Source organism: Onychostoma macrolepis, chromosome 08 (genome assembly GCF_012432095.1).
Source record: "Onychostoma macrolepis isolate SWU-2019 chromosome 08, ASM1243209v1, whole genome shotgun sequence".
In the NCBI taxonomy this organism is placed as follows: Eukaryota; Metazoa; Chordata; class Actinopteri; order Cypriniformes; family Cyprinidae; genus Onychostoma; species Onychostoma macrolepis.
Window position 1 is genome coordinate 16,144,993 of NC_081162.1, and position 14,683 is coordinate 16,159,675.

Here is a 14,683-nt window from a genome sequence, read left to right on the forward strand (position 1 = left end):
TAAGTAGCGGTAGACGTTTTGCATAACTCAAAAAAATTCAGCTTTGCCATTTTTTTATGCCGTGACCCGGATTCGAACCGGGGTTGCTGCGGCCACAACGCAGAGTACTAACCACTATACGATCACGGCGAGCTACTCGGCAGCTGCTCACCCGCGGCAGTTTTAGGCCATATAATTAAATGGAATATATTTCTTGTTTATATTATCAGCTTCTTTGAGGGCTACTTGACAGCTCGTCGATGTGTTATGATCGTGTGGTTATACGGACACTTTTTTTTTAGGATTCTTTGATGAAAGAAAAGCGTTTAAAATAGAAATCTTTTGTAACATTATAAAGCTTTTTACTATCGATTCTGATCCATTTCTGCCTTTGCTGAATAAAAGTATCAATTTGTTAAAAACTCCCAAACGGCAGTGTATCAAGGTTTCCTCAAAAATAATAAGCTATTTGTAACATTGACTTTTAGAATGATTTCTGAAAGATCATGTGACACTGAAGACTGGAGTAATGGCTTTTTTCCTATCACATAAATAAATTACGTTCTAAAACAATATTTAAATAGAAAATTATTACTGTAGTAATAATTCACTTTTTAAAAAAATTTTATTTCGCTACTTTGAAAAAAATGTTGGTTATGTGTTTCATTCCTTAAAGTTATTACAACCAACACGACATATTAATACAAAGCCTTTTATTTGATTTCATCAATTGTAGAGCAAGTACATAAAAAAAGATGACATCTTTCTCGTTCCTGGAAAACTGAATTTAGCAGCATAGCTATTCACAGATTTCACTGCAAGCAAACAATACTCTGGTTGTACAGAAGCTTATTCTAAAGCCACAAACAGTGAGGGCTTGCAAGGCAAAAATAACAACAGCATTTGGTTTGGCCCTCCAGGAGCTTCCATGTATGTAAATACAGCTGTCAATTAAAAAAGTAATTTTTCTACTAAATAATAAGCTGTGTAGACTGTTATTACTTGTGCATGTTATACTTTGAGGCTTGGCTACATTATTACCATAGTGTGGGGAAGGTAAGTAGCATTACAACACCAAATCTATGAAGCGATTTGACCTAATCGTACTTGTAATCAGACCTATTTGTAACTCATATTGTGCATTTTTGGCCAGCGGCTTAATACTTTGGCCTACCAGAATAAAAAAAAAAAAAATGTGGGTACCCCAAGTATGGTTTCATTCCTCGTGCTACCATAATTCATGTTAATACAAACATCACCCTGTTGCACCTACAAAACTCATGACATAAAGGTTTAAATTTACAAAACCAAAAAAAGAGAACTGTAAACCACTTAACATCTAACTGCGTTTAGTAATACGTAATGCAATAGCATCAAATGTAAAAAAAAGTTAGAGATAAGAACATAAGGATAAGTACAACAACAAGCCCATCTCTAACTGTCCTAGGCTTGAGAACATTGAGATGCATTGTAACATAACATCCAACAGGTGGCCCCGTTGTATGTGGTGTTCATGCAAAAAGTGCCACGTCTCCAATGCTATAGAGACACAAACACGCCCCCCTCATTTCACTTTTCAGTTCATATTTGCATATTAAACCTTTTGCGGTTTTAACGAATATGGGTCATGTCCTCCAAGAAGGGTGTCTTCATGCAGCCAGTGCAGAGCTGGTCCATCCAGAGGGGGGCTTCGTGCTGCAGGGGCGTTCGGCGAGGGTAAAAAGTGTATGAGAGGTCGTAGTTCAGCAGGCAGCTGATAGAGGCCATGTAGAGGTCTGAGAAACGGCACAGGCGGCGGGAAAAGTAGGTGGGGTTGTGGCAGGTACGAAATATGCTGCCAAAGTGAGGGTTGAAGAGGTTCTTGGTGACTGCCCTGTAAAAGGAAATTGGGAGATGTGTTACAATGGCTATAGTCCTTGACAGGGGTGTGACGTAACGAATTACAAATACTCACGTTACAGTAATCAAGTAGTTTTTTATCAGTAATTGTACTTTGAGTAGTTAAAAAATTGTGTACTTTTACTTCAGTACATTTTAAGTGATGTATCGGTACTTTTATCGGTACGCTATTTTCCTCCATTTGTGGTCTTTACATGCTTATTTGAATTTTATTTTTATCCATCTATTGGATAGAGAGTTAGTAGAGAGGTCTCTTGACTTTTGTCAAATCAAATTAGAAAACTTTAACCGCACACTGCTGTTAATCATGGCTGCTGGAAGTGCATTCTTTAAGCATCAATTCAGTCGCATCTTCCTCTAATATGTTAAGGTAAACTTCGGATTCCTGCTTACTAAATGATTTGTATATATGCTTGCCTATCTACACGGCCTGAAATTCGGTGTGAGGTTGCGGGTATTGTGTACAGCGTGATGTGTGCTGTGAAAAAGTGTGTTGAAACACTGTAAAACAATTTGAAATTATGTACTCAAATTGAGGACCAATCTGCACCTTATTGATGACCCGTGGCGTTAATATAGCCTACTGCATCTGTGTCAGCGCGTGATGTAATAAAACTGCAGCTCGTTAATAAACTTTTTTTTTTTGGATCCATTTTATACAATCCGCCTTCATTTAACAAGTGCACTCGCGCATAAACAATTTTCAACGCTTTTTGTTCCATTCAGTTGTGGATGCTGCTGATTCACCGAGACTGCCGGGGCTCAGTAAAGAAACGTGCTTTGCAAAGCTTCCCCAGAAATACTTCTCTATTTATTGCATTTTTCCTTACAAATTGTATTATCAGCATAACAATTCGAGTACATGTGTAAAAGGTATGGCATGATGCCATTATTCTAATCTAGAACAATGTGCATTTATGTTAAAATTAAAACATAAATTATCAAGTTTAGTTATTCTTATTTCTTTATTGCAAAATGCTAAAACTGGCACATTTTGGAGAGAAATGGGCTCTCATTTTAACCCATATGTTGTGTGATGCTGAACTATGAGTTTCTAATGGTGTTTGTATTTGCACTGTTCTAAACATTAAAATTTTATGTGCAACAACAGCATGCTGTCTCAGTGGCCTTACACATGATTTTAAATCTATTTTTTCAAACTTTATGATTTAAATGGGGATGATTGTACTGAGAATAACTTTCATCTTTTCTTCAACTGAATACGGTTTCCGTGCTGTTTTGATGTATTTTAAAGAGTTGGCAGTCAAAATTAAAACTGCTGGATGATAGATATTCTACATTCTTTATGACAAACAAGATAATGTGAATTACAGAATGTACAGCGTTTTTTAAATCCATAAATTGCAGTGTACAGCGTTTATTATGAGGGGGTAGAATCCACAGCTCAGTAGTCACTACTCAATACTCATGAGTACTTTTAAATAGGCTACTCTTTTACTCTTACTCAAGTAGTTTTTTTGGACAAGTACTTTCACTCTACTCACACTACATTTTTTGGAAGGTAATGGTACTTTTACTTCAGTATATTTTTTCAGTACTCTTTCCACCACTGATCATCATCAAGTGAGTTTGAGAATTTGTCCTTTTGTCTTGCTTCACTCACCGTAGCTCCTCTCTCTCTTTCAGCCACTCCTGCAGAACCTTCTTGGACTCAGGGTCCCGATGCATCTGAAAACCAAGACGGAAATAAGTCACTTGTCCAAAGAAAATGTTTTTTCTGCAAGTCAACAGGGAAAACTTTTGGAAGATGACCTTAAGATGAAACGAAAATCATACTTTTATTTTATTTTAATATAATATAATATATATAATATAATATAAATAAACTATTATTCAAGAGTTTTAGAGTAAATAAGATTTTTTTTGGTAAGAAAATAACATTTTTATTCAGCAAGTGATAGTTTTGTTTTCAGGATTTTTTTTTTATATAAATAAAAGAAAATCATTTATTTCAAAAGAACTATTTTGTAACCTTAAAAGTGTTTTTACTATCACATTTCCACAAAAATATTAGGTAGCACAACTGTTTAAACATTGATGATAAGATTTGTTTAAGCACCAAATTAGCATATTAAAGGATAAGCATAAAATTGAATTTATATTTTCAATTTACAAAATCACAGGAATAAAAAAAAAAAAAAAAAAAAAAAGCACTCTAAAATTATATTCAAACAGAAAACTAATATTTCACAATATCACATTTTCCTGTATTTTTTCTTTTTATTTAAATCAATTAAAAACAACCTTGGTGAGCATGAAAAACTGATCACTTCAGGTGATACAGATGCGGATTTTATAATAAAAATGTTTGTTTAAACTTAACATTTTATTCCTTTTCATCCAAATATAGCATTTTGAGAAGCTTAAATCTTAGTGTAGCACAATTTAAAACAATTATCACCCAAAACCTTGACAGAATATGGGGTCGAATGCATTCTGGATCATGTAAACAGAAAAACCGATCACACCAAACTTTTCTTTCATAGAGATCTAACTTTACATACGAACACTCAGAACAATCAATTCAGATCAATGTAAAGCGAATGGTCCGCTGCCAAACGTATCAGGTCATTCCTATGCAACCATATACTGCAGAAGCACATGTGCTGCAGATGTGTTTATTTTGCTCTCATTTGTTCTCTAGAAACTCGCTTAGAAATACAGTATTAGAAAACGAAGAAAGTTTGAATAATTAAATTATTCTTTTTTTTACTTTAACATGAAATTGAATAAAAAAGTAGACCCTTATCAGGATAAATATTTTTCTATTCTAAACAGGAAGAGTGTTGAAGTTCAGAGCCACACTGTGTACCAGAGGTCGACCGATAATGGATTTTACCGATACCGATAGTTAGGTTGGACCACACTGGCCGATACAGATTAATCAACCGATAGTTTTCAAAATGGATACTGAAGGAGAACTAGTGCTTTACCATTTATAAAAAAAAAAAAAAAAAAAAGCAGTAACAGTACTGAACCATACATTGTAAATGAATAAAAATATTAATATTATTTACTGTATTGATCATTAAAGTTATTTCATAGTTTGCTAATGTTAAAAAGAAACTTTAACATTTTAAAAATGTAGCCTATTAGTTGCTAATAGTGAATGTTGAAATGAACACTCTAACAAGGAACAATACTTCTACAGTTTTCATTAATGCTACGAATGGACTCTTATTGTTAAGTGTTACCATTTAATTTCAACAGTCATGCTTAAAGATGGCCATCTTTAAATATCTACACAAGGCCATAGCATTAAAATTACATACAAATGGATATTGTATGTGTACTCACACACTTTATATGCTTCTATTTTTTAACACTTGATAATTATCTAATAAAAAAAGTTAGTCACACACCGGGCAAAAGCGCAGCGCTGCGTCTAGGAGAACTCAAGAGGTATCACACACACACACCAGACGCTTTGCGTTCAATTCAAGTGGCGGTCTAAAACAATTTATTTAATCCCCAAACGGACATAAGTTTGCTTCAAGAATGAACAATGTGGCATAAATGAGTTTGAAGTTCGGTGTTTAAAAAAAACAGAGCAAGCGGAAAGAGAAATCGCGATCTATTACAGCTCTCTATATGAAGCATACAGACTTTATTAGAGCCACAGAAAGACACTTTTGCTGAAAAATGCACAATACATAATTTTATAGCCTAGGGTGAAGTCATTATGTACATTCACAATAATTTGGGACAAATATAACGTCATTTAATAGAAAACTATGTGAATGGCGCTCTGTTCCGCGGCAGGATTTTCTGTCGCCTGTATTTAAATGCGAGTCTGGAGTTTCCCGCTCTGTGCAGCGCGCAGTGTCACGTGTCAAAATAAACAACGTGTTGCCAGTGATTTCCGCCTCTAGAGGCTGCTCTCGTACTGTATAATGCCAGCGGACCCTTCTCAGCCACTCCAGCAATGATTGCAAACCGGAAAACTATCGGCATGGATTTTTGCCGATAACCGATAGTTGATTGTCGATTCATCGGCAAAACCGATGAATCGGTCGACCTCTACTGCGTACCTGCATGCGCTCCAGCATTCCGGTGAGCGCCTGCAACCACGTGAGACTTTGCGCGTACTGCTCTGTGTTCACCACTTTCGTCTCCACCTCAAGTTCAGGCACGATCGCTCCCGTCCTCCACCCATGCCGCAGCATCAGGTCCTAAAATGCCAGGACACAGGATGTTTAGACTAGAAGCCACTTCAAGAACCTTAACATTCATTGTTACTGCTTGACTCTGGAAACCAGTGATTATGAAAACTATAGGCTGAGATTTACTTCCACTGTTGTTGGAATCACTGAGCTGAAAGAGTAAAAACAAAAGGAAGAGACGTGCAAAACAAATGTGAACAAATCAGAAGCATGACGATGACTCACTGCCAGGTCACTGTAGAGATGATCTCCAAAATAGAAAACCTTGGATCCCCGCCATCCTGTTAGCTTCAGAAAATCCACAAGGTTTCCCTGAAACAAAGCAAAACAAATGGCAGTTGCTAATATTTCAATTGATTTGTAGTTTCTAGGTTTTGAACTAGATTCTACAACACGTTGCAGTTCCCCCCGTACTCATTTGGATTTCTGGAAGCAACGAGTCAACAGAAAGACCTTTCATTGGTTTTGTATGGCAGGAACAGTTTGCTCCAAGTTTCCTGCCAAGGAACTTTCCCATAAGTCTTTCCCAATTTAGGATGGTTTTCATATGCTGCTTTAACTTCATCTTGCCTGAGGGTGGGTATGTTGTCAGGCTAAGCCTCTGTTCTGGTCAGCCAAATCTGTTTGTACATGCCTGACACCACTGAACTGTGTTATACTGATTTTCCATTCAGTCTGAAGTTGACATTGCCACCTTCTTTTCTACTTTTTCCAAATTAAAGAGTCAAATTAAGTGGATAAATCATTCTACAATTAACAGACACTCAGTGCTGAGCTGGAAAGATTTGGGTTTATTCTCACAGGGACAGGAAAATGTTAGCCATGTAAACTTTAAAATAACATGTTTTTGCAAGTTGAGGACTTATAAATGTCCCAGTAATTCTGAAAAAAATTCACCAGATGTATTTGTAATCTCTAACTTAATCCTGACTCAGAGATGAGTCAGCATAAATGATGTACTATCTAAAAGCTTCTCATCTGCCTGTATTGCTCATAATCATCGTACCAGAATGAACAGACATGATGCAGGACAAAACAAATCTGTGTTACCTGTTTATAGATCTGTCCCTTATCCAGACTCTTGATTCTGTCCCACTGTAAGTCTCCATTGCTGTCCAAACGTCTAAATGGTCTGGATGGAAAATTAAGGGATAGAGATGCTTTAAACCACTGCAAAGTGGTAACTCAGTATAAAATTAAAAACACTCATGCTGGAGAAAATAAAAGGTTATTAGGAATCAATACATTACTGTTTATTATCCAATATAAGTCTAGGGTCAGTCATTTAAAAAAACTTATAATTTTTATTTTTATAATTATATAATAAAAAGTAATACATTTATTTGGCAAGGGTGTTAAATTGATCAAAAGTGATCAAAAGCCATTTATAAATGTCAAAAGACGTCTTTCAAACAAATGTTTTTGTTTTGAACTTTCCATTAAATCAAAGAATACTGAAACTTTATCACCATTGCCACAAAAATATTAAGAAGCACTTGGGTTTTCAACATTGATAATAAATGAGATATTTTCCATTCACAATAAAGCAGACTTACTTTACGCAGTCATTAAAAAAATGAGGTTTGTCAGCTTGAACAATGACAACATCAAAAAAGTCCCTCCACTCCTTTCCAACCATGTACTTCATGCCTTTATCACTGAAAAAATACAGAGAAAAACCCACAATTACATAAAACAACAGTGAAAAAATTATAAATATACAGTTGTGTGAAAAAGTGTTGGGCCCCTTCCTGATTTTTTTTTGCATGTTTGTCACACTTTAATGTTTCAGATCAAACTAATTTAAATATTAATCAAAGATAACACAAGTAAGCACAACATGCAGTCTTTAAATTAAGTTTTTTATTATGAAGGGAAAACAAAATCCAAACCCACATGGCCCTGTGTGAAAAAGTGCTTGCCCCCTAAACCTAATAACTGGTTGGGCCACCCTTTGCAGCAACAACTGCAATCAAGCGTTTGCGAGAACTTGCAATGAGTCTGTTACAGCGCTGTGGAGGAATTTTGGGCCACTCATCTTTGCAGATTGTTGTAATTCAGCCACATTGGAGGGTTTGAGCATGAACCGCCTTTTTAAGGTCATGCCACAGCATCTCAATAGGATTCAGGTCATGACTTTGACTAGGCCACTCCAAAGTCTTCATTTTGTTTTTCTTCAGCCATTCAGAGGTGGACTTGCTGGTGTGTTTTGGATCATCGTCCTGCTGCAGAACCGAAGTTCGCTTCAGCTTGAGGTCACGAACAGATGGCCGGACATTCTCCTTCAGGATTTTCTGATAGAGTGCAGAATTCATGGTTCCATCAATTATGGCAAGTCATCCAGATTCTGAAGCTGCAAAGCAACCCCAGACCATCACACTACCACCACCATGTTTGACTGTTGGTATGATGTTCTTTTTATGAAATGCTGCGTTGGTTTTACTCCAGATGTAACAGGACACACACCTTCCAAAAAGTTCAGCTTTTGTCGCATCAGTCCACAAAATATTTGCCCAAAGGTCTTGGGGATATTGAAGATATTTTTTGGCAAATGTGAGACGAGCCTTTATGTTCTTTTTGGTCAGAACTTGGGTTTTGCCTTGGAACTCTCCCATGGATGCTGTTTTTGCCCAGTCTCTTTCTTATTGTTGAATCATGAACACTGACTTTAATTGAGGCAAGTGAGGCCTGCAGTTCTTTAGATGTTGTTCTGGGTTCTTTTATGACCTCCTGGATGAGTCATCTTTGTGCTCATGGAGTAATTTTGGTAGGCCGGCCACTCCTGTGAAGGTTCACCACTGTTCCAAGTTTTCTCCATTTGTGGCTAATGGCTCTGACCATGGTTTGCTGGAGTCCCAAAGCCTTAGAAATGGCTTTATAACCTTTTCCAGACTGATACATGTAAACTATTTTGTTTCTCATCTGTTTATGAATTTCTTAAGATCGTGGAATGATGCATTTCTCTTTAAACATGCTTCACTTTGTCAGACAGGTTCTATTTAAGTGATTTCTTGATTCAACAGGTCTGGCAGTAATCAGGTCTGGGTTTGGCTAGTGAAATTTAACTCCGCTTTCTTAAATAATGTGGTTAATCACAGTTCTTTCATGATTTAATAGGAGGGGGCAATTAATTTTTCACGTAGGGCCAGGTAGGTTTGGACAGCTTTTTTCCCTTAATAAATGAAATCATTATTTAAAAACTGCATTTTGTATTTACTTGCATTATCTGTGTGTAATATTAAAATTTGTTTGATGATCTGAATCTTTTAAGTGTGACAAATATGCAAAAAAATTTAAAATCAGGAAGGAGGCCAACACTTTTTCACACCACTATAAAGCTAATGTTTAAATTTATGACTATGTAAGAAAATGATTTGGGACAAAAAAAGAATTAGGGGTTTAAAATAAAATCGCCATCGTTTTAAACATGTACTTTTTTTTTTTAACAAATTGTATGGAGAAATTCTGAGTTTCACTTTGAGGTCCTTTATGAATTAATCTGCTGAATATAATACAACAGAAAAGAAACTTACACAAAGCTGAAGGGGCTGTTGGTAATAAGGAAAAGCTTCTTCCCCTGACTGGCCAGTCGGTGCAATACAGCGTATGTCTCATCTCCTCTGAGAATGTATTTCTCTGGGTACCAAATAAGGAAGGAAAAGGGTCACAAAAGGCAGAAAAAAGACAACCTTTTAAAACCAAGTCTATTCTATTCTGACTAAAACCAAATCAGTCATTTTTGCATACTCTGATGAATGTAATAGAGCCTGATCAAATCTGTTTTCCTGTTTGCCTAAAAAGTGTTTATACTGCAATAGAAAACCTATGATAAGGATTTGCAGGTTCCCTGCTTGTCCGCAGGGATACAACAAACATTAAAACCAAAGATGAGATTGGGCTAGCCCAACAGAATCTCATTCTCCAGAGAGGTCCGATTATGCAACAGTCTGCTCTGAAAACAAAAGACTGCTCTCCACCTATATGCACACCACACACACACACTGGGTGGGGAGCGTCAACTTCAAGTCTGGTTGTCGTTAGTTTCAGGTTTCAATAACATGATCTGTACTTGGCTCAGTGCAAATCTTACTATAACTAAGATTTTAAGCCATTTTGTGCTACATGATTGGGTAATGCACATAGTAATTTGTTCATACTCACCAAGATCTTGCATGATCCATTTGTACATGTAACCCTTGATATGCACCATTCCAATTGCATCCTGAAAATACAGATTTTGTCCATCAATTCAGTGCTCATATTTCTCAAACTATAAGAGGAGTTTAACAAACTCTAACAGGCGTTTTCATGAACCAGCGCTCAAGGCAAACACTTTCTATTCTCTTTTTATTATTTCCTTTGTTTGCAAAAATGATTTTAAAACACATCTTTCAAAAACTTTACTTCGATCTGCTGCCAGGTTTCCGGTTCCCTATGACATCTTGCGTATCCACACGTCACACTGCGAGTACAGTACAATCTGTTCTACCAGCGCGGACAGAAGTCAGTTCGAAAAGCTGAGCTTGAAAGATAAACAAGCTCCGATGACGCTCTACTTCCTGACAAGCACTCCAGTGAATGTGTTAATGAGGCAAACCCACATACCGCAGAAGAAATTATTTGATTCTCATTGACGCACTTTGGAGCTCTGACAAATTGGATTTTAGCCATTTATTGCTCAGCTAATTTTATTTTCTATTAGTCAGCGAAAGCTCAAGTAAGGAGGATTAAAGAGTGGAGCTGAAAAGCAGAAGTAAAATACAAGACTACATTCTGCCAGTAAATTGACCCAAAACAGCATGAAAAAACAAAAAGCTGCTCTGTAACCCAATTCAGGACCACCGTGATCTGGGCTGAATGAAAACAAATCAGTCAGCTGCACTTAACCTCAGGCAGAAAAAAGAATCCGCTCAGCTTGACAACAGAGTTTACAAAACGACAGACAAGAAACAGCTCTCACGGTTTTAAATGACAAAAGCAGTTTGTAAACTATTCCCACAGTCTGTAAAAACAGCCTGGCTTTATTGTGCAAATGCTCCTAATCGCCAGGAAGACAAGCGGTTTGATCAGGATTCACGAAGGGCATATTGACTTCATACTTACTGAGACATCTTTGTAGAGATGCACTGGGTCGTACTCTATGTCATTTGAGATGAAGTAATCATTTGCAGCTGCCAAGAGAGTCATCTCAGGGATAGAGAACACGTCCATAAACTGTTTCATTTTGGGACCCTGGAACAAATAATAAACTGACTCACTGACTCATGGTGACTGGACACACAATATCAGATCTGAGCTCCTGACAGGGTGGCACCACTTCAGCCTCACTGACCTCTTAGTAATGAGGCACAAAAATGTAAGCATGCCAATAAAACCATGTAAACATCTGCGCTCTCGAATGTAAACTTGAAATGAAATTTGATGAAATGAAAATGCAATGTGGAACAATCACCTTGCCGTAAAATCCACTGACTTGGTGGAGGGGAACATGATTAGAACCTCCATAAAGTTTCATGACCTCATCATCAGGGACAGGCTTCAGACCCCTGCGAATACAAGAAACAAAGCCTGAGAATTACATAACACAGTTCTCCACACAAACACACTGATTAAATTGATCAAATGAGGGTCAATTTACCTATAAACAGTGCCCAACTGGATATAATGGAAGGCATCAATTTTCATCAGTAGTCCCTGTGGCATTTAAATAATGAAAAAAAAATAATGTGTTATTACTTTTATTGCACAGCTACAATTAAACAATTCAGCAAAAACTCAAACAAAGAAGGTTAAACGCACCTTTTGGATGTCATAGTGAAGTCCCCGAGTTGCAAAGTTGGGGATGTAGTCGTACTTACTGATTCCCTCGGGATACTAGTGAAAGAAACAAAAGTTAAGTCCTCTCAAACATGCCAACCTTTAACCCCCCACACCTTGACTCCACATGATCCCTCAGGCAGGTCACCATCATTAGAACAATTAAGCATAACAGACCTACATATCATCGGAGGACTTGAGTTAAAAGCCCAGGATACATTTGTTGCATTAGGGGCCGTTCACACAAAACACATTTTTGTGTTACTCTGCATTGTTTTTCTACTGTTTTCTATGCTAACATGAACTAGATGGACATGTTTCGACTGTTGCGCTCGCGTCTTTTGCAGCGACTGAAGCATAACAACGCTCCAATAGTGTGTTCAAAAAAACTTTTAAAAAGAGAAAAAGCAAAAAGGTCTCAAGACCTTGCATTTTTATTTTTTTTCCTATTCCAGTGCTTTGCGTTTCACATTTTTAAAAGCAAAAATGCATTCTGTATATGGCCTCTTAGACTTTCTAAAGGACTCCACTGTACTGCTTTCCATAATTTGTCCATGTAAACATATGCTAGACAAACCAGTTTGACCATTGCTCGGGTCTTTCACGGTGTTCTAAAAACGTGGCACTAAAATTAAAAGAAGCTGACTTATATATATATATATATATATATATATATATAAAATAATAATAATTGTTTTTGGTTTTTTTTGGTCTTGCATTTTTAAATAAAAAACGCTGTCTGTTGTTGCGTTTGTTTTTTGCAGCGTTCTAAAATCGTCGTGCTATAGACGGTTTCAACGGCAACAACAAACAAATGTTATTGCGCATGCGCGCTTCCCGTTAACGTTGCTTTTGGTAAACGCACCTCAACCCAGACCGATAAACAAATACAGACCGGAAATTAAGCTTGGGCCAGATGAAAACGTGTATAGATAAAAGTTAAACTTTAAAATAAGCATGTCCTAACGTTTTTTTCTTTCTTTTCCCCATTCCACAGCCCCGCCTCTCGCGTTTTTAATCGCCAAAACGCGTTCTGTGTGAATGGACCATAAGTATTTATTGGTTATGCGTTTTACTTCATAATAACGCTTGGTAATTATAATTATTTGGTTTAATAACAATTAAATATGCAAATATGGCATTAACTTGGATATCTTTCTCGGACCTTGTAGTGCTGGACGAGAAACTCTCGCGCCTTGTTGTATATCATCTCGTCCAGCGCGCTGGAATAGAGCGCGAGCGTGTAATCATAGTCAAAGCCGTAGATGTCCACCTCTTCCAGATTCACCTCATTGTTGGCATAGATGGTGGAAGGGTTCAAAAGATTGCACACCCCAGGAGGAATCAAATCTGTGGGGCGGCAAAGGGAGATCTGAAGTTTATTATTAAATATTTAGTAGCATCATATGTCTTAAATTCTGTTTCTTCTGTGCATAAACAAGGCAATTATGAAAAACCCATGTCTCTTACACTTGAAATAGTTATGAACATAAAATGTCGATCACGCATTGGACGTGAATGGCAACTGGCAGTTGTTTACAAACTGTCCAGAAACCAGCGCCTCTTTGGAACGGAGGAAAAGTGGACAAATAAGTTTTGCCATGAGTGCAGAGATTACAGAAAATCACATATGAAAACTCAAATTAAATCAACATACCGTGCACGAGCCGTTTCATCTCATTATATTTCGCCCACAAGTACGTTTTATTGTTGATCTGCGGGGCCGTGGATGAGAAAGCCCTGCCAGATTTGGTAAGAGGTTCTTCGCTTCTATTTTTGCCCACGATCTGGTGTTTTTGCGATGTGACTGCGGCTGCAGCAGGGCTTTGATTAGCTGCTGAATTTCTCGTCGGTCCACAGTTGTTTCCATCTTTGCAGCAGTTCTGTCCGTTCATTGTTGCACCAGCCGAGGCGAAGCTTCCACAAGCAAAAGCAGGAATATTCAATCCTGCGCACAGCGAAACTCTGCAAGTGGAGCTTCTTTGCCACACTGCGTTACTTAAACTGCCTAATTTTTTGCAAGCCATGTCTAAGCTATACTAACAAAGTTGTTCACTTCTTTCATTCGTGCTTGCCCGCGTGTCCAGTCAGATCGCTTCTGTGGGAACTGATACATACAGCTTCGCTGAGATCCTCGTTGGTCGGGCGCGAGCTGTCTTATTAACCAATCAAATAACAGACTTGTAATGATTGACAGTTCGTTAAACCAATAAGACATGGATTCTGCTGTGTCGCTTATCTAGGGGTTTGGTTTAGGAGGAAAACGTGTTTACATGCCAGTCCAACCAATACGTTTCGCCTGATGAAAATTTTGCAACATTTCATGCCTTATGATTGGTCAGACTACCGGGCAACTGCCTACATGTGCTACGTGACTGAATATGCTTAGCGTACTTTTTGTTCCTAGAGACATGCATGCATGTACAAGATGTGACCATAGAAGCCACTGGTTCTACTTTAAAAACAGGATTTTTTGGAAGTATTTATATGGTGTTGTTCTACGCTTGTTTCATCGCAGACTTCAGGACTGCCGGACAGCCCAAAACACTGGAACAAAAGGGACGCATTATGACTGTGGTTTAGTGCAGTAACAAAAAGTCTCATGTAGGCTAATTATTTTACCGCTTTTGATCATATGTTCGACTTATGTTACTATCTTATCCTAACCGACAGACAAAATTGATTTTTATTTATGAGGCCCTTCCGGATTGCACACGTTTTTTTGTCAGTGAGTCGATTTTAGGCGTTGCAGTGAACAGTAAAGTCACGTTTCGCACACATTCACAAGTTGTCAAAACGTATTT

General features: G+C 37.5%; 1 protein-coding gene and 1 non-coding gene across 2 annotated transcripts; both read right to left on the minus strand.

Moving 5' to 3' along the window:
- Positions 1-57: 57 nt before the first annotated feature.
- On the minus strand, positions 58-129 carry trnah-gug (transfer RNA histidin (anticodon GUG)). Its single transcript has one exon. It is a non-coding gene; the product is annotated as a tRNA-His (tRNA).
- Positions 130-677: 548 nt separating this feature from the next.
- Positions 678-14,012, minus strand: nt5dc2 (5'-nucleotidase domain containing 2). The gene is made up of 14 exons (XM_058784783.1): positions 13,537-14,012; positions 13,045-13,229; positions 11,862-11,936; positions 11,701-11,756; positions 11,515-11,608; positions 11,166-11,294; positions 10,224-10,284; positions 9,596-9,698; positions 7,619-7,720; positions 7,113-7,194; positions 6,288-6,374; positions 5,931-6,071; positions 3,503-3,567; positions 678-1,852 (listed from the first exon to the last, which is right to left on the minus strand). The coding sequence occupies exons 1-14, from the start codon at positions 13,904-13,906 to the stop codon at positions 1,591-1,593; spliced, it is 1,812 nt and encodes a 603-aa protein (XP_058640766.1). The 5' UTR covers positions 13,907-14,012; the 3' UTR covers positions 678-1,590.
- Positions 14,013-14,683: the final 671 nt, after the last annotated feature.